The following is a 27,803-nucleotide window of genomic DNA, read 5'->3' as shown; positions in this document are numbered from 1 at the left end:
TTAGTCCTGCCCAGAGGGAAGAGAAATAGAAGCAAAAATACAGAATTTACTTATCAGCTAAAATAACATTTCATTATTTTCTACCCGTTAACAACAAGGAGTTAACATATTCCATACTACAGTCTTGTAAGATTTAGAACAAACACAGATATGGTCACATGCACCCCCCACCAAGTGTGCTTGTATGCACAAACACCACCAACACAAAACATTTGTCTTTATTGAACACAGATAAGGACTACACATAAATTGAATTCCAAGACTGTCTGGGAAAAATCTTTGGCTACTGATCAACCTACCACAATTTTTCTTTGGGGGTGGGAAGATGCTTAGGCTATTCATTGACTTCAGTGGAGCAATGGCAATTCATATCAGATGAGGATCTAGCTGCTTGCTTTTTAGACAACACAGTAGTAGATTTGTGAACACAACCCATATTGAGCACAATTAAATTATCCTTCATGATCAAGAAGTATCACAAGAAGATTTCAGCAGAGATTTAAAACAGAGGACAGGCTCTGCTGGCCGCATAATTATTTGTAGTCAGTACCAACTGGAATAACAGCATCTCCCATGTTAATGGAAATAAGTATGAACAATCAACACAATGTCAAAAAAACAATAGGAAAACATGCTTAAAGATCTGAGGAAACATTGGACACATTCAAAATATAAATTCTGTACAGTTTTTGGCCTAACTGCACCTTTATGAGAGTCTTTTCATTTACTTCATTGAGCTTTGAATCAGGCCTTGACTGGATTTCATTGCAATATCTCACCTCTAGCCCAGAAATACTAGACTACAGTCTCCTGATAGAACCAAGTCAAATAAGCAACACATCATCTTAATGTTACTGATTGATTTTTCTTCCCCTTGCTTTTAAAATCCATTGAAGCTGCCTGCCTGACAGCTGGTGACCCTAATGCACACAACTTAGTGGGCTAGAATCAGTCTATTCTTTGTAGACTATATGACTACAATTAAAGGGCAGGCTAAAAGAAAAGCTAGACCAAACACAAAGCAATCTATAATGTGAGCCATCAGACATACAATACTGCAGAGCAACAGGTATCTCTGGCAGCAGTCATCCAAATAGCCTTTTCGATACCTAGCAAAGGAAGAAAACAACAAAAATAACCAGCAACCACGAAAATAGAAAGAAACAAGCATCATTTAAAAAAAATCACTCTGGAAATATATTACTTTTTCCGAGTATAAGCAAGTAATAAGGGATTGGACATGACCCTTTGTTTTATGCCTTTTTTTATTTTTCTTTAAGAAAAAGCAGCTAAGAAAATTAGATGAATAATTTGGTGCTAGTTGTTAAATGGGATCCCTTTTTAGGAAATATGCCTTGTTCTGCTACAATATTTTACATACATCCTTATTCAAACAGAATGAAAATCAGTAACAAAACAAAAAAATAAACATGTGCCTGTCTGGTGCTTTTACATACAAGAGGAGGTATAATATAGTGCTACATTCTGTCCATTTTGCTCTTGGGAGGTAGAGCCTTACTCCACAAGTGAAATACAACTTCATGTGAGCCTGGGGACACATTGTGGTAAAGACACCATATTTTTTCTAAATGTTTAATGTTGTGCTTTAAGGAATATAAAATTTTGTACTTTTCAGTTCATCTTTTTTGTTCCTTTGGAATCCTGTTGTTTTACTAGTAGCACAAAACAAAAGGGTACAAAAAATAAAGGTTAGGCTCCTCAGCTGGTGAATATAGGCACAATTCCATCAAAGTCAATGGAACTTGCCGATTTACACCAGCTGAGATTTTGATCCAATATGTTTTATTGCTATAGATCCCCCTTTTCTTTTTAAAATCACTTATAGGGGTATGTAATTTTTTCCAGCAAAAATTACCTGATCAACAAGATTTATAAGTCTTATACTAAAGGGATACCATTTTTTAAAAGCAATTGAAATTGGCCATAATAGAATCTCCAACAATAGGCAAAGGGTCATCTCTTATGGCAAGAGTTGCCTCCAGCATGTGATCAAACAGCAGAAAAATATTTGACATACTTGGATCTGACAAGATTGAGTCGGTTTTCGGCAAAAATTGGTCACAGCGGACTCCTTGGTAGCCCTCTTTGCACCTGAGAAAAAGGGGATAAATGACAAACATACGCATGTGGTAGTAAAAAGTGAATTTCAAGACATCACATCAACTAGAAACATTGTTGGCAATGCTGCAAAGGACTTACATGTTTCTAATAATCTGAACCATTACAGAAGCAGCTTATTGCTGTAAATAAATTGGGTGATATAAAATAGTCTCTATTTCAAGAAAGCTTCCCCTGAATAGTTCTTGATCATTTTATATCAAAAGAAAACATTTAAACATGATTTTCTTAACTCCAGTAAAAAAGCAATTATATGCAGTAAAATAAATTATTATTACATTTTTTCACAGGTTTATAGAGCCTTGGTCTTGTACCAGATGGCACATTTACAACTTCTCAGTCTTTGGGTGTCCTAATAAAGAATGAATATTTATCTAGTCATTAATTTTAAGGTCCTTTCTTGCCATGCCTAAAGGGTAGCATGTCTTTGGGCAATATTTATCTCTCACCCAACTGGAGCATGCAAGCCAAAATGTCTGCTGCCTCAACACACTTTTATTTATTTTATAGTCAGATTCTAATATTGTTATTCACACTGAATAGGTCCTTACTCCACATTAATGCCATTGACTTCAGTGTGACTATTTGTGGAATAGGTTACTATTCAATTTGAATAAGGGAATCAGAATCCTGCCTTTAATTTATTTATTAGTTGGGGCGGGGGAGGGTAATGGCAAGGACTTATAAATGACAGCAATGAGGCCTCTGCATCACCAAAGCATCTGGATGTGATGTAAACAATACACTCATCTTAGTATTGACACCTTGGCTAAGAGTAAGAAAACAGCATCTTAACTCATATGACAGCGTTCAGGAAGCAGCCTTGGCTCCTTCACAATATAACGTTTCTGCTCATGGTTCCTTAAGGAACTGCCTTTTGAAATTGGAAGTGGCATCTAAAATGCTGCTTTTAGGTTAATACATTTATGTTTCAGTGAGACAGGTACCTCCTAATATCTGAGGCTAGAATACCACATTTACAGAATATGTGAGAGTACATCTGTGCTTCAAACATTCATACCAGACTCAAACTCAATATAAATTTAGAGAATCCAAAAGAAAGTCAAAGGATATTTTTATTTCAAAGCTTCTATCTCTTTCTGAGCTACCTCAAAACCTCCCTGGACTTGTCTAGATTGGAAAATTACTATACATTACTGCACCTGAGCATGTGAGCATGGCTGTGAAGAATTGAGTTAGACGACTCAACTTTGCAATCAGTTGAGAGCAGGACAAGTCATTCCCTACTGGGACCAGGGTTTAATCCCAGTTAACTGACATGATGCTGAATACAATTTGACCTGCTTTCCACTTACCCTAGTGTCAATTAGTACAGGAAGTCCAATGGCTACTGTTATGCAGGAGGTCAGACTAGACAATCACAATGATCCCTTTTGACTTTAAAATCTAAGAATCTATTAATTGTGTCAATGATCTGGATTCTTCACAACTGTGTTCAAACATGGTAAAATTGTATAATGTAGAATGCTATTGCTGAGTCACAAATAATTGAATAATGAGCATTGTTCCTAAGAACAGAAGAGGGAGGACTCAGAGTATGTTTTTTTTTTAACCTCCAACCCCGAGGGACCATAAAGTGACTCATGTAAGAGAACAGCAGACTCTAACAACTTTACAAGCACTGCACTCTTGAACTTGTTTATTTGGCACGTCTCATATCCAAGTACCAAAATAACCCACAGAAGTGGTGCTGTTTTTTTTACTAGTGGCAACACATTCTATTAGCCTTTTGAAAATCATTTGTATTTGCCACTCTTACTGTCATTCTACGATAGTAAATGTAGTCATATTACCTAGTAAAAATACATATTTTATTAAACTGAAAATCTATTCTCTGAAAGTTGCAAAATTATATTTAGCATGGCCATATTCTACAAATACTCATCTCACTAGCTAGGGTGAGTCTTTGATGAGGCCCAAAGCAATGGAAACACCACCGCTCCCAGCGGGACAGAGAGGGAAATCTCAGCCAGGAGCAGCTGGAGCAAACACTGTATATACTCCTCCCACTGATTCCTCCTCACTGTCCCCTCCTGATGCCTGCAGTCTGTGGGGGTGTAAGAGAGAGGGGGAAGGTGCTCCTTCTTTCTTTTTCCCTCTTCCCACATCCCCCTTCTTCCCCATTCTGTTTGGGAAGTGGGGGAGGCTATACCTCACATTGCATTAGGGAAATGGAGCATGTCCCACCCCATTCTTGATGCTGTTGGACAGGGTTTGAGATGGACCAGCTGATTGGCTCTTGCCAGAGCAGAAGGGTGGTGGCTGGATATTGCTTGCTGTTGAGGCAGATAGCCATTTGGGGGTTTCTGTCCCAGGAATACCCTTTCCCAGTCTTATCACGTATTCTGGACATCCTGTGATTCTGGGTGGCTAGGCTGATCTCCAATCTTTCCTTTCTGGTCTGGAAAGGATTTTTCCAATATGGCAAAATTGGCAATCTGCTGTGTGGCTTTTTTTCCCCTCCATTTTCCATCCCAGAGGTCTGGTTTGGGGATTTTATTTACATTAGCCGGAACTTTGGATGGTTACCAATATAGTTGGTAGGTTAGAAAAGGGTCCAATGGGCTTCTTGGGCCCAGACCCAGAGCACAACATTGTGGTGAGGTGGTAGGTTTCATGCAGCATGTGGCTCACCTCATCTCATGCATCCTATCTCCTGCATATTGGAGAGGAATGGGTTGGGAGCCTGGCTAGGCCTGAGGGTGTTGAAAGGGGGCATTGCCCTCATACCATCCTCATGTTGGTAGAACCCAGGGCCATTGGTGCCCAATTGAAGTCCACACTGGAACAGCAATGCTTGGTAGTTTGAGAAGGTGGTGGTGGTGAGGGCTCCCCATTAGCTAATTGTTTTAATAAAGGTGCAGCCTCCACATTTAACAACTCTCTAGTGGACATTTCTCATTGTTTCTCTGTCAGGATTAATATACAAATCCATTGGGCTCTCAGAGACAGAGAAGTGCAACACTCTCAACTTGATTGAATTTACATGGACTAGTCTATAGAATTAGCCATTTCATCTTCACTTTCTTGCACAGGTTGATATAACATATCAAATTAGTCATATATTTTCAGTACTTTCATAATTTAAAAAAAAATTTGTTCATAGGCATATCACACTGAGCATATACTAGTTTATTTAACATACATAAAACAGCCTTACAAAAAGTAAACAATATTTAAGAAGGAGTTATTAGCTGTAGCTTATGTCTTACAAATTATTTAAAATGCTTAATTTAAGATTTGTCATGTTGCAAGTAGCAATGAGACCTGATCTAATATGAATATTACACCAATCTTGAAACCTTTGCAATCAAGTTTTGTGGAAAGGCAGAAAAAGTAATAACCATTTGTGGACCCACTTTATACTCTCATTTGACAGTTAGAGTAGTAAAAGATAATGAAACTTGATGATGTTGTGGCACTCTAATCCATGCTAAAACAGCCACGGTGCTTCTAAATTGGTAACTGTGCCCATCATCTTTGCTATGCCTGCACATAACACTCTTAATTGGCAGTATGACTTTAAGAAAGTGACAAATGAAAGGTTCCATTTAAAAATCACACATATGTCACATTAATAAGTTCAAATAAATCCAAATAAGCTGGCTGAATATGGCCAACAAGCTGTGGAAATGATCAACATTATATTTATGGCTGTATTTGAAAGCCATGATTAGGGAAAGAAATCTTGAAAATACTTAGATGAAATAGACTGTTCCAATGGTGACTATTTTATTATGTAACAAGCAAGGGTTTGTTAAGCATGCCTATAAAAAAAATGGAGGTGGCAGAAGAAATAGATTACACAGAACTAAAAGCACTGATCTGTATGTAAGACTCAGTTCAGCAGAGCAGTTAGAACACATGCTGAACTCCATCCCTATTCAGCAAATCACTTATGTATAGTCTAAGGAGCTTTGCTGTATATGAATAGACTTAAGCAAATGCTTAAGTGCTTTGGTGAATTAGGGCCTTACTAAACAAAACCTAGTTCAGTTTTCATCCTTTGTTCCCTGAAGTAAACTAAGGAAATGAATTTATCTATTTCTACATTCTGGATTTCATCCGAAGTAATTGTTTATGCCTAGAAATTAGAAGAAAACAAAACAAATTGAAAAGGGAATGACTTACATTCAGAATACTATGAAAAAAGAATAACAAGTAAAACTGTCTGGCAAAGTATTGAAAATCTTGCAAATAATACCCCCAGCCCTCTCCCTTCTTTTAAAATAAGCATAATTTTGATAATTATGGCAAGATTCAGCAGGTTAGCTGTTCCATCTTTCTATTGGCAGTCTTCTTTCTCTATGATCATGTACTCCAGGTCCTACATTATATTGTTGTGGAAGTCTCCCAAGATATCCAATGTGTGAAAATACAAGCGCGCCAAAAGGTTGTCGAAGTTTCTATTGCTAATCCTTTACAGCTAAAATATATTTCCCACTGTGGTATGAGTACCAGTTTCTTTTCCTCTGTATTCTCCCTGTTCACACTCACCACATATGCACATATGTTATAGCATAAAAGATCCTACTGTTTATTCTCCCTGTTTAAACTACCTTCCCCATGTAATCTAATATTAATATTAATATTAAATGATACTGAAATATATATGTCATTCAACATTAGCACAGGAATTTGTTATAGATATTTCTCAAATATGTTACTCCCTCTACTTTTATTAGCTGAGAGGGCTTCATTTACTAAAATAACTCTAGTTATTTCTTAGTAATAGTATAGTATGCAAATCCCTGAACTCAGAATAACAGCCATTATTTGACAAAGTGAAAGTATACTCTGAAAATCCTACCCTTTAATTAGCTACTGCCCTCAGAAATCCCCATCTATATGATCACAACAAACATGTCTACCTTAAACTGATTTCTGATCCCCACCTAACCCAGGTACTGTAATACAATGTAATTTGAAAAAAAGAATTACGCTGGGTGGAAGTAAGATGCACAGCTAACCTTTCTTAAAGAAGAAAGGACCTAAAGAAGCGAGGAGGAACAGGGAAAGATATTGTGAAGACTGGGTTTAAGAGATGTCGGAAAGGGATCAGAAGTTGAGGCAGACATATTTATTTTAAGCATAATAAAAGGAAAATTCTGAAAAAGAGTATTCAGTCAAAGCAAAGGAAATTATAGCAGCCAATCAGAATGCAGAGGACACAATACACATTTCTGTATAACAATTTATGCATGCTCCCTATTAATGCAGTAATAGCCATACCTTGAGCCAAAGACATACATATGAGCATCAATGGGAATCTCTAAGGGCTGGTCCACACTAAGCCCCCAGTTCGAATTAGGATATGTAACTTCAGCTACATCAATAACATAGCTGAAGTCAAAGTATCTTAGTTCGAACTTAAAGGTACTTACCGCTGGTCCACACGTGGCAGGCAGGCTCCCCCGTCGACTCCACCTACTCCTCTCGCGGAGCAGGATTACTGGCATCAATGGCGAGCACTTCCGGGATCGATTTATCATGTCTAGACAAGACGCGATAAATCGATCCCAGAAGATCGATTGCTTGCCACTGAACCAGCGGGTAAGTATAGACGTACCCTTAGAGTCAGTGCCAGAGGGTTGGATTTTTATAAACCCATGACAAGGTTATTACCTCATAAACTGGAAGCATCCTAATTTAAAAGAATGAATTAGTAGTACCTACTACTAGTGAAAAGCAAAGGCTAAATATACCCAGGATAGCCAAGCCAGTGTAAGCTTCCTCATATCTTCAAAAGTATCAAAAACAACACACTCAGCAGTAGTCTTAGTGAGAAAAAATCACATTAGAATTTCTGCTGGATATGGTATATCACATTTTATATTACATCATGGAAATCTAAACAGTAGTAGTTATTATGGGATATGTATTTATTCTCAAAGCCAAGAATCACAAATCTATTTGAGGAATTGTCCCGGTGGTCTATAATATCTGATCAATGTTTTATTTACCACACAGAATATGTCATCTCTGGCTTGAGAGAACATGAATTGAGTAGAATAAATAAGGTGCAGTGAACTACAATTCTATGCAGCCTTGGGTTGTACAAAAGAAATCTAACCTAGTTAGGACTTAAACCAGAAAGCATAGTTTCCTATTTTGCACATAGTCTGAAAGCTAGAATCCCCTGTTGCTACTACTTAAAGAAAGGGGGTGAAATCCTGGCCCTGGATTTCACCATTGACTTTAGCGAGGCCAAGATTTCACCCATGATATAAGAAGAAAGGGAAAGGGTTTCTAAAACAGTTAGGACGGATAGAGTGCTGTAAGCATCTGACTCATGAAAACATATTGCATACCCATATTTTTGGCTGTGGGTGGCTTTTTCTGAGATGATAGCATTATATCATGAGTGATTTGTATGAGCAATGCTAAGTTATGTCAAAATCTGTGAAGGAGTTAGCACTCATAAAATTAGGTTTACACCCACTACCATCCTTACAGAATTACAACATAAATATACTATTTAAATTCCAAATCAGATAATTATTATAGCTGGCTTGCCAGAAATTATAGGGGTCTCATCACAAAGTGTATATCAAGAAGGGTAGATGGAAATGGCATGTTTCCTTTCATGAGACTGCGGAAACATCTCAGCATTGTGATGCAGATGCTCACTCAAGTCTCAGAATTAACTAGATTATTTTATAAAGGGCTCATGTAACCAAATTTAACAAGCAAATTGTTAAGGGGGGGGAAAGGATATTTTTCTTAATTGTGGGAATGAACATGGGCATTGGGCTGCGGGAGCTCAGACAGCAGGCAATCTGTTCTCACTGTGTATGTATGGCAGAAAGCAAGAGAAATTAAAAGAAGTAGGAGGAAGGGTGACAGCACCTAAAACAACAACAGTTATGAGAGAGTGCCATAGCAATGAAGGATGCTGACCTGGGTTAATCCTCTCTTTTGATCTTAATATCAGACCACAGTATATACAATTGAATACAGACACGGAGTAAGTATTATTCTCTTCCTGAGAGGAAACTTTGGGCTTTAAAGAGAAGTTACAAAAAAACTATCAGTTTTCAAAGGAGACTGCTGTTGCACTTGGGCCATGTCTGCGGCATTATTGTCTAACCACACTCGCTGGAGCCATATTTGTAAATATGTTCCTTGCTAGCATGGATACATCACACTTCCCTGGAGAGTGTAGATAGGGCTGAACTGTTTTATAAATTAATCTGTAATGTGCTATAGCTAAGTGAGACATAGCATTTAATTCACTGTCTACTGTCTACAGCTAAATCAAGGTTGCAGGCAACAAGTTGTGATACATTTGCCAGAAAACAGGGATGAATGGCAGAGTTACCAGCAACCCCCACTCCATCACAGGGACACAGAGCCAGCTAGGGTCAGAAAAATGAGCAGGGCTTGTCAGAGAGGGGCAGGGCTCGGAGTGCCCAAGAGATATACTGATTTAATGCACCATCTGAGCAGGTTCCAAAGGCCTCCGACATAAACTAAAGCTGTTCTTTACAGTAGCAATACTGCCCTTTTCCAGCAGTGAATAACTACCTTGTGATACTAATCCTACAGATGTCAGCTGTGCAAACTGTATATTCTTCGCCAAAGGGGTGAATCAAGACTCTAGTTGATTGCACAATCTCAGGAATCAGTTTATCATAGTTAGATCCTTTCTACACTTGCCAGAGGAACCATGGACCAGATTAACTTGTATGAGTCAGCTGCTTTCTACCACACCAACAATGCAAAATAGCCATACACTCAGGCTAAACAGTCAGTTAAACTGAATGTATGGTGCTCTGGCTTCTTTGTGCTCACTAGAACAGCACAAAGAAGCCAGAGTACACCAATGAATCTGAACTCAGGATAAGACCTTGGTCACAAGACCCACATTTTAACTTTCCTTAGCATCAAGAAAAACAAGGAACAAAAAAGAAGCCCACGTACCAACAGGGGTAAATAACTACAATAAATAGAACTGCTGTTAGCTGGCTTCTTAAGTAGCAGAATATGCTAGTCACAGAGTCTCAACAAACTTGTTTCAGAGTGGTAGCCGTGTTAGTCTGTATCAGCAAAAAGAATGAAGAGTCCTTGTGGCACCTTAGAGACTAACAAATTTATTTGGGCATAAGCTTTTGTGGGCTAAACTCCACTTCATCAGATGCATACAGTGGAAAATACAGTAGTGTGTATATATACATACACAGAGAACATGAAAAAATGGGGGTTGCCATACCAACTCTAATGAGACTAATCAATTAAGGTGGGCTATTATCAGCAGGAGAGAAAAAAACTTTTGTAGTGAGAATCAGGATGGCCAATTTCAAACAGTTGACAACAAGGTGTGAGTAACAGTAGGGGAAAAATTAGCATGGGGAAATAGTTTTTAGTTTGTATAATGACCCATCCACTCCCAGTCTTTATTCAAGCTTAATTTAATGGTGTCCAGTTTGCAAATTAATTCCAGTTCTGCAGTTTCTCATTGGAGTCTGTTTTTGAAGTTTTTTGTTGTTGAAGAATTGTGACTTTTAGGTCTGTAATTGAGTCTCCAGGGAGGTTGAAGTGTTCTCCAACTGGTTTTTGAATATTATAATTCTTGATGTCTGATTTGTGTCCATTTATTCTTTTGCGTAGAGACTGTCCGGTTTGGCCAATGTGCATGGCAGAGGGGCATTTGCTGGCAAATGATGGCATATATCATGTTGGTAGATGTGCAGGTGAACGAGCCCCTGATGGTGTTGCTGATGTGATTAGGTTCTATGATGGTGTCCCTTGAATAGCTACGTGGACAGACTTAGTGTTTTTGTTGTGTGGTGTGTGGTTGATGGTGAGTATTTGCTTCAGTTTGGGGGGCTGAAGGTGACAGCTAGTGGCGTTCTGTTACTTTCTTTGTTGGGCCTGTCCTGTAGTAGGTGACTTCTGGGTACTCTTCTGGCTCTGTCAATCTGTTTCTTCACTTCAGCAGGTGGGTATTGTAGTTTTAAGAAGGCTTGACAGAGATCTTGTAGGTGTTTGTCTCTGTCTGAGGGATTGGAGCAAATGTGGTTGTATCTTAGAGCTTGGCTGTAGACAATGGATCATGTGATGTAGTCTGGATGAAAGCTGGAGGCATGTAGGCATGTAGGTAAGTATAGCAGTCAGTAGGTTTCTGGTATAGGGTGGTGTTTATGTGACCATCGCTTATTAATACTGTACTGGTCCCATAAATACCACTCTATGCCGGAAACCTACTGACCGCTATACTTACCTACATGCCTCCAACCTTCAGCCCCCAACTAAAACCTCTCCAGCACATCATAAGGAACTACAACCTATCCTGAAGGACGATCCCTCACTCTCACAGATCTTGGGAGACAGGCCAGTCCTCGCTTACAAACAGCCCCGCAACCCAGCAAATACTCACCAGCAACCACTCACCACACAACAAAAACACTAACCCAGGAACCTGTCCTTGCAACAAAGCCCATTGCCAATTCTGTCCGCATAACTATTCAAGGGACACCATCATAGGACCTAATCACATCAGCCACACCATCAGGGGCTCGTTCACCTGCACATCTACCAATGTGATATATGCTATCATGTGCCAGCATTGCCCCTCAGACATGTACATGGCCAAACCGGACAGTCTCCACGTAAAAGAATAAATGGACACAAATCAGACATCAAGAATTATAACATTCAAAAACCAGTCGGAGAACACTTCAACCTCCCTGGACACTCAATTACAGACCTAAAAGTCGCAATTCTTCCACACACAAAAACTTCAAAAACAGACTCCAACGAGAAACTGCAGAACTGGAATTAATTTGCAAACTGGACACCAGTAAATTAGGCTTGAATAAAGACTGGAGGTAGATGGGTCATTACACAAAGTAAAAACTATTTCCTCATGCTAATTTCCCCCCTACTGTTACTCACACCTTCTTGTCAACTGTTTGAAATGGGTCATCCTAATTATCACTACAAACATTTTTTTCTCTCCTGCTGATAATAGCCCACCTTAATTGATTAGTCTCGTTAGAGTTGGTATGGCAAACCCTATTTTTTTCATGTTCTCTGTGTATATATATCTTCCTACTGTATTTTCTACTGCATGCATCTGATGAAGTGGAATTTAGCCCACGGAAGCCTATGCCCAAATAAATTTGTTAATCTCTAAGGTGCCACAAGTACTCCTCATTCTTTCAACTAATTTGGTGGATTTGTTACTTTACTAACACTAAAGAGTGTCTGTCTTCACATAACTAATTTTCAGAAACATACTCTGCTATGATTTATATGCAGTACTCAGAATTTAGTGAATCAGTTCAATGAACCAAATTATAACAGGAAAAAACCTGCCATAGGCAATAGCATTTTATTTATTTAGAACTTTTACCTCTTCTAGTGTTTCTGATTAGTGACAAAAGAACTCTCTTGAAGCTTTCCTCAGAGTCAATCCTTTCCACCAGTGCATCATTGTGGATGGTCCAGGGAATTCCCCACCACACAGTCTGTAGGTGAAACATGTTTGTTTGTTTTTATGAATGTCAGTCTCTTGGCATTGCTGGCAGACAAACAAGTTCTAAAGTTAGTGACTATAGTCTCGGTGGTGCACAAAGAAAAATCACAGATGAACATGACACATTTCAAAAGAACAGAAGAGTTCTATAGGAAGACTGATGAAGAGACAATACTTTGGGGGCACCAGCCCTTCCTGACTTTAGGATGTTATTCAGCAGGTGACCAAGATAGGCAGGCTGCTTTGCATCCACCAACATGGAAGGGAAGCCCACTTTTTCTACAGCTACTCCAGTGGCAGGAACAAGAGTTGTTACACTGCCTCTACACCACTAGAAAGTCCCTGTGATGTGCCTCTTGTGGCCAGATACCTCACCTATAGAGCTACTATGCATTGTAACTGCAGTACAAAATGGCCACATCACGGTGCAAACTATAACTCTATATCTGTAGAAAAGAACAGATAAAGTCTGCAAGAAAGAGTTACTTGGTATGGTTTTGTTTGAAGAGACTTCAGTGTTTTAGGGTTTTTCTATACACAGGAAAATTTACCAGCATAACAATAGCAGTATAATTCTACTGCTATATATATTCTGGTATAACTACCTGTGTAGACACACTGATACCCTAATAAGAGTGCCTTTCTAGGCCAATATATTTCCTCATGTAGACAAGCCCTTCCCAAGAGAAGCAGGATGTTATAGTGAACCGAACACTAGCCTGGGATTCAGGATACTGTTCCCAGCTCTGCCTCTGGCCTGCTGCGTAACCTTAGGCAAGTCATTTCACAACTCCCCTGTCTCCGTAAAATGAGGATGATGATACTGACCTCCATTGTAACATGCTTTGAGATCTACTGATGGAATTATAATTGCTACCTACACCAGCCATATGAAAGAAGAAGATGATCTACTGATTAGAGGTAGATATTCTTATTCTTTTTGTCTTGTGAATGTGGGCACAATGCTGTCCTGCTTGATGTCATTATATATTTTAAATAAACAGACCTGAAGTGGGGTGTGTTTGTGTGTGTTGTGCATGCACGTGTTTTTTCCTGTTGCTTGAATTGCTATTAATTTTGGCCCGGGGTGGAGAGGGGGCAGGAGAGATATATACTGTGAATTACTTTGTTTGCTGGATTTGAGTATAGAAACATTGCTGATCGTGCTGAAGTTTTGTATGAATGTAGTACATAGCTGCTACATCTGAACCCGAGATGAGAGAGGGGAACATAATGTCAACAGGCCATTAGAGCTTAATCAAATTATCTAAATATATAGTTTATTTATAGGATTCCAGTTGCTGTGTTTCTAAAGGGCCCATCTTCCTTCAGGTCTTTCTTTGGCCACTTAGGGCCAGATCCTCAGCTAGCATAAGTCAGCATAGCTCCAATGCCATCAGCTGAGCTCCACTGATTTACATCAGCTGAGGATATGGACCCTAGTCTAGCTAACATCTGCATAGGCTAAAATACATTATTCTAAGTGCTATGAATATAGTATTTGAGTCTACTATATTTCTGATACTGTCTTTAACATTCCCTTTTTTTCCCCCCTCTTTGAGTACTGAGAGGGTGTTACTGGATGATTGCTCATATGCTCTGAGTGTTCTTTTATGTCGGGGTACCATTTTGTCACCCCCCGGTTCAAAGTACACCTCTACCCCGATATAACTTGACCCAATTTAACACAAATTTCGATATAACACCGTAAAGCAGCGCTCTAGGGGGAGGCGTGGCACACTCCGGCGGATCAGCGCATCAGGCTCCGACATGCTGCTCTGAGCAGTGTGTTAAGGGTGCCGGGCTGGGGCTGAGGGGTTGGATAAGGGGGCAGAGGGTCTCAGAAGGAGGGGGGGTCAGAGAGCAGGGGGGAGCCACAGCCCGAGGAAGGGAGCTGCAGAGCAGGGGAACATCACATGGCCTCCAGCCAGCGCTGAGAAGTTGGGGAAGACAGGTCCATACAGGGAAGTTGTGGCTCCAGGGCAGGGAGAGGTGTCCGTCCTAGACGGCACCGTGCAGGTGCCTCTGTCCTGGCACTGGAGGGCTCGGCACACAGTGGACCTGGCTGGCAGGCTGCGCCCCGCTCGCAGCAGCGCCGGGTGGGCTCTCCAGGTCCATAGTGTGCCACACTACCTGCCCGCAGTCAGGGGCTCCATGCGCCCCGGTGGGCAACTGGCCGCAGCATCCTCACTGGAGACGGGCTGCATGGGGCTCTGCAGAGGAGTTGAAACAGGCTGAGTGCGGGCACACACGGCAGAAGCCGCCCACCGATGACTCACCCTTCCCCGGCACCGCGTGGGCACAGGGAACAGGCGCACGTGGGCACCTTGGGCAAGGCTGCCCACCCTGCTCCCCCTCGTGGGCTCAGCCGCTGCTTTGGGCTGGGTGAGCTCCGTGGACAGGGCAGTGGCCGCCGGGACAGTTCCCCCTGCCCTGCCCCCGCGGGACTCGCCCCAGCTGATTGGTTGAGCAGGTGTGAGCGCTTCCATGCACTGGCTCCCTGGGTTCTAGCACCCGTCCTGGTGCGGCGCGTGGCTCAGCATGGGAGTCCTGGGGGTGATTGGATAGGTCGGGGATTTTGAGGGGCCAGTCAGGGGGTGGGAAGTAGGTGTGGGTCAGATAGGGGGTGGGGCTATTTGTTGACTATTAATAACGGAGATGCTCGAGGCCAAAGCAAGTTCGATATAACGCGGTTTCACCTATAACGCGGTAAGATTTTTTGGCTCCCGAGGACAGCGTTATATTAGGGTAGAGGTGTATAATGAGTCTGTTAGAGGAGATAGTGAACTCCTGCAGACTGCAGTGCATCCAGCCTACGTATGACACACGGCTCTATGTCTCTATTTATTCAGACTCAGACAGTGCAGTTCACTGGCTCTTTCAGGGTCTAATGGAGATTGTGGCTTGGATGACAGCCAGCTGGATAAAGCTCAAGTCAGACAAAACTGAAGTAATGTTGGGGGAAGCAATTGAAGAAAATGGAGTTGAGATCAGCTGCCTTGATTGAGGGAGCCTTCCCACCTTTATGCTATTCAAGTTCACAATCACTACGTGGTGGCTGGATGTCAACATCTCAGCAGCAGCCCAGATCACTTCCCACACCCCACTTCCATTTGTTCTTGGCAGGAAAGCTGTAACTACACCATGTCTTTGGACACAGCTACATCACGGCAGCTAAGGTCACTTGAGGCATTCAAGCTAACAGCTCCTGGGGTTAAACAGGAGGCAAACGAGGCAGATGACCCAAGAACTCATTTAACTCCTTGACTTGACACAGCACAATTTTGACAACTTTCAAGGCATGCTGTCAAGCTTATTCTACATTCCAGCCTTCCTTTGAAATAATGGAGGTGGAAATAAGTGGGGTAAAATGATTGTGTGGAGATCTTTCTCTGTATTTCTGCAGTACTGCATGGGAGGGAATAACTATTATACAGAAGTCCCAGTTGATTTGTTTTTGTATGTGTTTTTATATACAATTATTTCCACATTCTCTTTGAACACAGGATATATATATTTTAAACAAACAGATATGTGATTGTGATCATCAGGGTCCAGGCACCCCAAGAGAAAACAGAAGGTTTAACCCCTCCAAATGATCAGTTGAACCATCTGATTGCATGCTGTGTTATTGTACCACAAAAGTGTATTGAGGAAAGCCTTTTATGAAAGCTTGTAATGTTCAGAACTTGGTAGTCATTATGCAATATGTACACAGACTATGGCTATGAATGTATATATTTGTGTATATAGAAACAATGCTCATAAACCTTAGCTCTACTTCACAGCAGAGCAGTGAGCAGTCAGGCATGGAGGGGCACCTCCCAACTTAGTAGTTTATCCGAAACCAACTTCAATTGCCCACCCATTGTCCAGCCCAGGAAAGGACAGGGGTGAACCATTAAAGTTAATGAAATGAACATCCCAGCTATCAAGTCAAGAGGACACTTCCCCAGTTTGAATAGCCATGAGTTGCCATGCCAGGAGAAAAGAAAAGAAAAAAAGAAAAAGAAAAAGGAAAAAAGCCTTTTTAAAAAGAGCCTTGAAGCCGAGGTTTTCATCAAGAAACTGGGGGACAGCCTCCAGGTGGGAAGTTGTCCAGGAATGGTGGATTCCCCCCTATAGCTAGGGGCATATGCAGGAAACCATTCAAAGGCAATAGGTAACTTGAATTAGAAAAGGGATTTTATCTAATAGGCAAGTGTAAAGCCTGAGGTTGTGTCTTTATGTTTATTTACTGCATAACTTGTATATGTTTGCTTTCCCCTTACTATTTCATCTTGGAATCTGGGTCTTTTCTATAAAAAAAAAGTTTTATTTTTATCCCAAGCAGGCCTCTGGTATGCAATCTGTGTGGAGTGTGTGCACCTCACCTTTATGAATGGATAACTGAGGCACTGGCTTCATGCCTTCAGAGGCAACAAACCACAGGGGAATGGTCCAAGTGACTGGTACCTAAGAACTCAGGGAGGGCAAATTTGGGGATACTTGGGACTAGAGGGGCCATTGGTATCCCCCGTACAAGTATAACCCAGCTGGTGAGATCTTATGGTTATGGGCTGGCATCTGAACCACAGCATGACAGTCCCTAATCTTACAGGGCAGGAAGTGACAGACCTCCTTACTGGGCTGGGTGATCCCCAAAACATCACCGTGGTACATTTTAGCTAATTAAGGATTCACAATCTTATATTAAATGTATTGGCAGTGTCCCATCACACGTCCATGAATGAAATGGCTATATTTTTCTGAAATATTAAGAAATGAAGACAAGACAATACAATTCTTATGTAATTTTGTTTTGATGGGGAAAAAAACTGATTTGTTTTGTTTAGATTTTTTTAAAAAGTCAGATAATCTCTGATTATGAACTGTCCCTAGAGAAGAGAACAGTCCCTTGTTCCCAGCAGAATGAAACTGCAAAAAAGGTACATATTCTGAAGATAACAGTTAGCCCTAACTAAGATACATTACTTGTTAAATGGCATATTTTCCCACACTTGCTCACATTGGACGTACTACTAAAGTGCCACAGTGATTTCAACATGCTACTCCATTGTGATCATCATCATCAGAATCCATTTTTAAATGATTTCAGTAGAATCTGGTTATGAATGTGTTAAAATTGGCAAAAGGACTTTTGATTTTACAAAACTAGATGCTGCACATCAGGAAATGGTCACTGATGCCAAATTCCAACACTTGACTTAGTCTAGATTTAGAGACCATTTACTAGATCAGTTCAGATGCTTCTATTTTTAGTTATGTTGGGAATAAAATTATTCCTAAAGTATGGTTTACTTTAAGAAAAAAATGTAATTAAGGAATCATGCTCTATTGTCATTATTATAATTAATAATAAACCAATCAGTGGGAGAATCACCTTTGAGAATACATCAGAGTACATCTGTATACTATCCAAACTACAATGTATAGCTTTTTGTCGAACTGAGAGATTAGTATTGAATATCCAATAATAACTAGCGTGGCTCCTATGAAACTTCCATGCGCAAGGCCTGGTTGAATACCTATTAAAATAATTAAAAAGACTCCCATTGATTTCAGTGGCTTGGGATAAGGCCAATAAAACAAATGCACATCTATCAATTGTCCCTGTAAATAAAGATATCCTACTGCTACCATCTGCACCTGCACCATTCTGTGCTCACAATTGTGGTGGTAAGTATTTGCTGGTTGAGAATTGCAGCCAGAAAACAAAAGACCGTTCCTGAAGTTTAGACCAAAATCTTTTTTTAAGTTTTAACCCTTGAAATCAATGAGTTAAAACATATCATTAACGCCACGGTTGCTGTAAACAACAGCATATATAACAATTCATCCTGCAGCTCTGAAATGCGACTGCTGATAGGTTATATCTCAGGATCTGTATAATTTCAACATTTAGTTACTTCAACCAGGCTTGACTGTAAAAAAGGTCTATTAAAAAACAAGAAAAGGATGCTGCTATTTTGGTTGATGCAAAAACAAAACCAACCAAAAAACAAAAACAAAAAAATAACAATTGATCAAGACTTTTTTAAATTGGACCTGTGTTTAGACACATGCATAAGGCGTCTGAACACCCTACAGCTCCAATTGATAAGGCCTTGGCTTCAGTGACAGCTTTTGGGAACTCAGATGTTTTGTAAATTAGGTCCTTATTTCAATGTCTAAAAATAGACTTAGAAGTCTATTGCTCTATTTTTAAAAAATCTTGGCCAGAGTACACAGTGAAAAGAAGATTGGAGTAGGAAGAGGGGATTCGGTGTCAATATCTGGGATCTAAGTTAAATAAAGTTAAAAAAAAAAAAAAAAAAGCCAGCCATGCTCATCGATACTGGTAACAACTAGAAATCCTTTCCATTTGATGGCTATTTGGTGGCCCATGTAAAATGAGTAGGCTCAGTTCACTCCAGTAGGTTGGAGTCCACAGCTTAAGATCTGCCATCACAACTACTAACATTGTTGGCAGTCTTAGCAGGAAAGCCAAGGACTGAATGGTAAGTGGAGACTGTTCAGTCTCTTACCACTTAAGTACTCTTACCCCTAAAAGTGGCACATCCACCACAGGTTTGGAATGCATTCTGTGGCAGACTGATGGCAGAAAGTTTGCACCCCCACTGCCTGTTCTGCCCTTGTTCTCTACAGAGGTGACTCGTGTCCAGTGCTATCAATCTTGATCCTATCACCAATACTAAATTCACTTAACCTTTTACATTTATCAGTAAGGGGGAAAGGCAGTTACCATAGTAATAACACAAGAGAAAAATGCCTTTTCTTTAACAGATAATTCCTGAAGGCCACATTACTGAACCTTTATTGCTAACTGTGCTTTCTATTTTCATCATGCATTGAAGATGCCTTTTTCTTCCCTACATATAGCCATGCACATATACTTACATCTCTTATGATACCTTGAGTTCAGTTAGCAGTAAGAAAGGTACATTCTTGAGAATATTGTCCAGGATCTGGTAGAGCATCTCCACAAATAAGAAAGTAAAATGTAACATAAATGTTAATAAAAGCTAAAGCATTAGTAGACAAAGGTCTGACTTTAGGATTTTTCAGGAGTCTGCCAGGAGGACAGACTCCCACCTTTTTTGTTTATAGAAATATGGTTTTCCTGTTATGTACGGTAATATATAATGCTACCAAATGGACACTATCGACTTAAAAATCACTCATCTCTCATTTTCCTCTAAAGAGGTACTGCTTTTAAAAGTAACCAAAGCAACTAATCCTGTTTATTTTGTGTACTGTGGGTCCAATACTCATTGAATTCAATATAAACCCTTTTGTTGAATTCAACAAACATTGGACTAGATACTTTCTTCATTTTCATCTGTTATACTTACATGGCTCTGATTAGCAATGAGGACCTCAGAATTTTTTTTTTTAAGATATATTTATTCTCCAAAAACCATGATGCAGGGAAGTTCTGTCACCCCTCTGACACTGATGGGGGAACTAAGGCAAAGAGAGACTAAATGTCCTGCCCACAGTCACACAGGAAGTCTGTGGTGAAGCAGGGAATTGAACCTCTCTCCCAGTGATTGGATTATCCTTTCTCTCTTGCTTCTCTTTCTGTCTTTCACACAGGGATGGGGTGAGAAAAAAAATTACAAATAGAAAATATGTTTGTGAAACCATAAAAGCTGGCAGGGGCACGGGCAGTACCTGACACTACATTTTTTTTTTCAAATTGACTAGATCTCAAGTCGTTGGTGCTCCCTTAAGGAAAGGCTTCATTCCTTTGGTTGGATGTACAGTATTCAGTATACACAGGCCGCAAAGTGCACTGCTGGCCTGAGTGTTTGCTTAAGTCTGGAGATTGATATTGCTTCTAGACTATCCCTCCACTGATTCCCTTTTCTCTATTGCATCAAACACAAACTACTTGTATTCACTTTCATGGTCAATTCCCACCGCAGATATCGCTCATTCTTTGGTGAGCTGTTGATGTTTGCTTCTAATCAGTTCAGGATGCCAGCCTTCATTTTCCACTTGTTAGATTTTCAGACAAGGAACTTTGTGTTTTCTCCCTGTAGTGAGGGGGCATGGCCTCCCTTTGAATCTGACTGACTGGTGCTCCACCCTGCCTGAGGGCCTGAAACCCTAGAGAGTCTGGTGCTCTACCCTGCCTCAGGCCAGAGCCCTGGACTACTTGCTTCTTGGCCCTGCCTAGAGGGCCAGGGCCTCAGAGACTGCTAATTCCCCAGTAAGCACTGCCAGTAGCGAGGAGACATGGCCTTCTTCCAAGACTGATGGAGAGGGATGGCCACAATCTCCTACACTCCCATACTCCCCAGCACACTTGGGAAATGCTCCTTGTAAAAGCTGCCTCATTATCCACGTTCAAATCCCACCTTAAAACTCTCCTTTGCCATGCTGCCTACAAAAACACTTGAGAATGATTAAGCTGCTGATGTGCAGACACCAGTGTCTATCATGCTGACCAATACTGCCTCATTGTTTACTTGTACTCTCCCAGCTGTGAACATTTGTTTTGTCTTGTCTCGTACTTAGACTATAAACTCTTTAAGGCATAGATTTTCTCTTTGTTCTGTGTTGATACAGCACATCACACAATGAGGTCCTGGTCCATAACTAGTACTCCTAGATTCTATGGTGATATAAATAATAATTAATAACACAATAATAATGGACTATGGGAATGGTGCCAGTGTTCCTTTAAACCTACAATTATTATTTGTATACTGAGAAACAAACACAGTGGTACAGTGATCACATCTATCGCTGGATAATATTTTTTTGCTATCCAGTTCCTCGTAAGATAAAATAAACTCCTGCAGAGAGGGCCAGCACTTATGCCCTATTTTGAGGATTTAAGTGTATAAGCTTTAAGCTAGCTATCTGAATAGGAGTTAATTTCACCTCAAGTAGTCATGAAAGTGCATAATTATGAGCCCTGATGAATGAAGTCCTTCCTTAGTCCTCTGAACAGGTACAATTGGGTGCAGCAAGAGGACAAGATTCCCCACACTACTCTTCCACTATTTCTCCCCCCTATTTTGAGGTGGTGATCTACATAGGTACCTATGTAATCCAGGCTCAATATCCATTACATCTTAGCCTGTCTTATGAGACTGACAAACATGTCACATTGGGTTGTTCTATTACATTAATTTTTGTGGGGAACAAAGTGAAGTGTTGTTCAGTCAGGGTGCCTAGATTACAGGATGGGTGACTATGGACCAGTTCACATATTTATAAAGTATGATAAATAGCCAAATAAAAAGATTGATAATTAATGCCAAATGAGATGGTGTTTCAGGGTAGCTCTGAATGATACTTAAGCATCCTAGTTGCCCAACTGAAGTTAATAGAGCTATTCACATTAATTGTCCTATTTAAGTCAGTGTGATTACTTACACGCTTAAAATTAGGCAGATTCTTAAGTAACTTGCAGAATCGGGATATTACATCCATCTATAGGAGCTTGTCTGTGACCATCAGCTCATTTATTATATGTACTGAATGCCGATTAGCTGGTTAAAAAAAACCAACTCAAAACAAAAACAAAACTAAACTTTTGGTTCTAGATGAATGAGGCTGGATTTTGAACTAGTGACCTAGAAATGAAAGACTCCACATACGATAGCCAAGCTCCGGAACCACCTCATGCTGTGATTTCAAGGTATGAATTCCTCTTCACTCTATCCTTTCTTTTCCATCCGATATTTTATCAATGAAAACTCTAATTTCACAGTCTGAGAGAAACAAAATGTAACAATTTTTTGACATTGCCTCCACTCTGCTGCAGAATGCTCTTTCTGGAAGACTACACTCAAACACTATCAATGCAGAAACCATAGCAGATTAAAATGATTAGAAAACAGACGTGACTTAAGTCAGCTGGTATGTACAGTAATTGGTAGTAGTGAGGTGAGGATGAAAAGAAAAAGAGTTCAACAATTAGAGAGTGGTAATTTAGTGTGCTGTCATGCAGAAGACTTCAAAATGGATAGAACTGAATTTATCTGCTATAAAAACATGACTGGAAATATGAAAATTAAAAGTATAACAGACCGAGCTGGGCATTTGGCAAGTCATCATAAAAAATGAATGAGATGGGGAAGTATATGCCAAGACTGGATAGTATTTAAAATGTCAACAATAAGTCATCTGTAGAAGAAATGGTAAGAGCTGTGGGAACAAACTGGCCAACTTCTTAGAAGATCAGTTATTAGCTCACAATACATCTCAATGGATAAATAGGTTAAAAAGGGCTACATCATTGCAACACATCATTCTGAAATGAAAGCTAGGAATTGAAAGGGAAATGAAAGAACAAACAGCTAGCTAACAACCACAGATTGTGACCACCTTGTCCATAAAGAAAGCACCTTAGGACTTGACTTGACTACAAAACTGTATCACAACATGATTGCAAAAGTGTAATTAACTGACACAGTATTAACTGTGACTTTGCAGGCAGTATAGACAAGGACAAGTCAAATTCAGCATTATGTCATCTACTCATGGATAACTCCTGGTCCCAGTAGGTTTTAACCATGTCTAGCTGACATGACATTGAACGTGTCTTGCCCTTGCCTATATTCACTGCAAAGTCATAGACAGCATCATGTTAGCTAATTCAATTAGTCTTCGCTATATTCTAATATGATAAAATGTTGTACAGAAGACAAGCATTGAATAGTCTTATTTATTCAGACATGCAATACATTGTGTGCTGCTGATTTCATTTTCATTATTCTGACAGTTGATTATTCTATTTCATGGTCAGACTAACTGGTAAAAAGGGTTACCTCAGGAAAACTATCTATCTGTTAGAGATGGTTGGGAATTGCTCAATGAAAAAATTCTTTCATTGGAAAATACTGATTTGTTAAAACCAAAAACAGTTTGCAGGAAAGGGTCAGTTTCAATAAATTTCCAATTTAAAAAAAATGTTTCAAGTTTTGAAATTGTTGATATTTTTCTAAAGAAAAAAGGTTTTTTTGTGTAACACAAACTTTGTTTAGAAATAAGTTAAAGTAAAACATAAAAACAAAACCAAATAAAGGTTAAAATTGAAACAAAATGTTTCAAAATTATCAGAATGAAATGTTTAAAATGACACAATCTTGAAAATTCTCACAGGAAACAGTATTCCTATTCCAACCAGCTCCAAAAGATAGTTCTATTTAGATAATCCCTTATAATAGTTAATATAATTATGCAAGCAGAATAAGTAACTCTCCTCCACCTTCTCATTCTGTTGGGCAGGAATAGTGTAGGTATGAGGAACTTTGGATGAACCATCTCATCTCTTGTCTTCATAGTTTGATGGTGGGCATATAGAACACTGAAAATCCAATACCGCTTGTTGAGAATTAAAACCTGATTCAATGCCAGTCACGAGACAGCTGCAATTATTGGCACAGAACAAAAATTAAGCTGTGACTTTGTATCAGAAAGTTGTAATTATGAAAGGTTTGCACCAAAACAAAGTTGAAGTAATTATTCTCCCGTGTGAGATATACTGTATATAACTTACTAAGTGCCAAATCCTGAAGTCTTCATTCAGGCAAACATCAAGTGAAGTCAGAATAAAGATTAGGCAAAAACTGAGTTGGGATTTAGCCTTAAGTATGTTAGTGCCAGAAAAGAGATGAGACACATACGATGAAGTTTACTGGACACATGCACAAAATTCAAGCCTAAGAAATATTTACCGTGATTTAGATATCCTCACAGTGACCAAAAGCTAAAAAAATTTGAGTAGATAAGGGCAAGGAATAGCATGTAATCCTCAGAAACAGAATTCCTTCTTTGCTTCCCCTTTGATGCAGGGGGCAGTAATTTACTGCTAACCTATACCAGCCGTAAATTGCAACTTCCTACTCTCTGTGCTATCTCAGCTCACTTTACATCAGAGAGTCACAATGAATACATTTGTCACTGCCAACTGTTTGTTCAGCTCTAATCATAGCATATTGGCCAAGCAGCTACCAAAACCAAAGTCCTGCAGCTTTCAAACGTAATTAAACAGAAAAGCCAAGAGAGACTTTCATTGTTCACACTGCAGGTTTGTAGAACTGTTCCACACGCACTCAGACACAAAAAGATTTAAAACCCAAACAATAACATTATAGTCTATCGCAATTCCAATGCACTAATCACAGTAATACGAAGGCACCAACTCTACTTGAGTATCATCTAATAAATCCAATTTATATGTCTAAAAGTTTTAACCTAGTTACTGAGCAATCTCTCTGTTATGCTGGATTTTAACCAGCCAGAAGAACTGAAAAGCTTTGATTAGGTTTTTCTAAATATATTTCTGCTGTGTGATAAATGATTTACTATAGATGATAAATGAATATAGTCTTTCATTACATATGGCATTTATCAGCTATGAGAAAGCTTCTGACTTAATGGAAAATGATTTCATATTAAAAGCCTTATATGGCTAAGGCATAGATGAAAGCAACATTCAGTACTTGAAAAACATAAATGAAAATGAAACGTTTGCTTTATATTATGTCTACTCAAGATTACCATCTCTATACAAGCTCTTCAAAACTCTCATTGAAAATATCTTCCAGACACTGGACTTTGAAGAAAAATGTCTGAAAATCAATTGAGAAAGGGCTAAATGAAGTCAGATATGTAGACACTATCATAGTGTTGAATGGAGATCTGTCTGATCTTCAAGTGGCCATGTTAAAGCTAGGGATTATGATAAAAATGAACCAGTCCTAAGAGACACATAGATGAAATAGAGAGATGCGAAACTGTATCACTGAACAAGTAGAACAATTAGATTCTGTGGGTGCCTATATAACTGGAACTGAGTGTGTATAATACTTGTCCAACCCTTCCCATTTATCTGTCATGTGCCATCGTTGAATTTGTCGGCTCCATGGTATTTAAAGAAAGAGACAGCCTCAAATCTTCAACCAAATCTTGAAATAAAAAGCAGAGACTATGAGTTCCTCTGTTTCTAAAAATAACTAGCACATTTTGGGTGCTACCATAATATAAATAATAAATTGCATGCAAACATACAAACAAAAAACTAGGTTATAAGAATGTTAAGGTTGTAAAGTCAAGTACTCAAAAGTTAGGAATGGCAAGAATCAAAGTTGCCCGGAGAAACTTAATCCTTGCCCCTTATGTATATGCATTATGATATGTAGTCTTCAGTTACTATTTTTTCCACACAATATGGGATGATCTGATATAATGAGATAAGTATTGTAAACAGAATGCTGCTGTGATGTGAAGGAGTGCTCAGCACTTTTGAAAATGAGCCACAGACTTAGGTGCTGAAATATGGATTTAGAAATAATACTTTCGGCACCCATTTAAAACAAATCTAAGCTTAAGCACCCCACTGTTAGTTCATTTTGCATGTCCATTCAACCCTTAGCCTGCTGAGACTACCACCAAAGAGGTCAATTTGTTCCCATTGAAGCCAATCTAAAGCATCCCATTGATTTTAAGGGAATTGGATTAGCCTCTATGTGCTAATGGTAGCATGGACACTTTACCTCCTAGGACCTTAGCTGTCACCATGAACTCATTTCATATAGGGCCCCAGACAGTTATCCGAGAGTAGAAATGTTTCTACTGACCTGAGCTGGATTTAAACTGGTTAGCCAGAGATGTCACATTACCAGCCTCGTGAGCCACAGAGTCACCCAAAATGTCCCTTCACATTAATTTGATTTCTAAAAGGAATTGGTATCTGGTTTGGAAAGAATAATCAAAACAGCTCTAGGTATGCCACTTGAAGTAACATTTACAACTGGCAGATGGTCTGGTACAAATGATGACCTCTCTCTTTATAGCAGGAAATAAAAATGCCTCTACCACCATTTTACACAATTAGCACACATCTCACTTTTTATATAAGCATAATTTTATATGCAAAGTAATTACCTAACAAAGACCAATTAGAGATACATTTTCAAAATAATATTCACTTAGCATATTAAATATAATTTAGAACACAGAAAATGCAGGGTGTTAAAAACAGAGCAAGTCATTCATTTGAGGTATTTAGACCCAATAGCTAAAGGTTCTTTAAAGTTACCAGCAACAGAGGGTCCTGTGGCACCTTTGAGACTAACAGAAGTATTGGAGCATAAGCTTTCGTGGGTAAGAACCTCATCTGAAGAAGTGAGGTTCTTACCCATGAAAGCTTATGCTCCCAATACTTTTGTTAGTCTCAAAGGTGCCACAGGACCCTCTGTTGCTGGTAACTTTAAAGAACCTTTAGCTATTGGGTCTAAATACCTCAAATGAATGACTTGCTCTGTTTTTAACACCCTGCATTTTCTGTGTTCTAAATTATATTTAATATGCTAAGTGAATATTATTTTGAAAATGTATCTCTAATTGGTCTTTGTTAGGTAATTACTTTGCATATAAAATTATGCTTATATAAAAAGTGAGATGTGTGCTAATTGTGTAAAATGGTGGTAGAGGCATTTTTATTTCCTGCTATAAAGAGAGAGGTCATCATTTGTACCAGACCATCTGCCAGTTGTAAATGTTACTTCAAGTGGCATACCTAGAGCTGTTTTGATTATTCTTTCCAAACCAGATACCAATTCCTTTTAGAAATCAAATTAATGTGAAGGGACATTTTGGGTGACTCTGTGGCTCACGAGGCTGGTAATGTGACATCTCTGGCTAACCAGTTTAAATCCAGCTCAGGTCAGTAGAAACATTTCTACTCTCGGATAACTGTCTGGGGCCCTATATGAAATGAGTTCATGGTGACAGCTAAGGTCCTAGGAGGTAAAGTGTCCATGCTACCATTAGCACATAGAGGCTAATCCAATTCCCTTAAAATCAATGGGATGCTTTAGATTGGCTTCAATGGGAACAAATTGACCTCTTTGGTGGTAGTCTCAGCAGGCTAAGGGTTGAATGGACATGCAAAATGAACTAACAGTGGGGTGCTTAAGCTTAGATTTGTTTTAAATGGGTGCCGAAAGTATTATTTCTAAATCCATATTTCAGCACCTAAGTCTGTGGCTCATTTTCAAAAGTGCTGAGCACTCCTTCACATCACAGCAGCATTCTGTTTACAATACTTATCTCATTATATCAGATCATCCCATATTGTGTGGAAAAAATAGTAACTGAAGACTACATATCATAATGCATATACATAAGGGGCAAG

At 39.4% G+C, this 27,803-nt stretch overlaps 1 protein-coding gene across 1 annotated transcript in view; it reads right to left on the bottom strand.

Moving 5' to 3' along the window:
• The window catches only part of NRG3 (neuregulin 3), an 877,186-nt gene that overhangs the window by 214,224 nt on the left and 635,159 nt on the right, over positions 1–27,803 (bottom strand). The window contains exon 3 of the mRNA XM_034776411.1: positions 2,039–2,112. Within this exon, the coding sequence (XP_034632302.1) occupies positions 2,039–2,112 (74 nt within the window). The remainder of the gene's footprint in view (positions 1–2,038; positions 2,113–27,803) is intronic.

This window comes from Trachemys scripta, chromosome 7 (assembly GCF_013100865.1).
Source record: "Trachemys scripta elegans isolate TJP31775 chromosome 7, CAS_Tse_1.0, whole genome shotgun sequence".
In the NCBI taxonomy this organism is placed as follows: domain Eukaryota; kingdom Metazoa; phylum Chordata; order Testudines; family Emydidae; genus Trachemys; species Trachemys scripta.
This window is presented reverse-complemented; position numbering and strand designations above follow the sequence as displayed.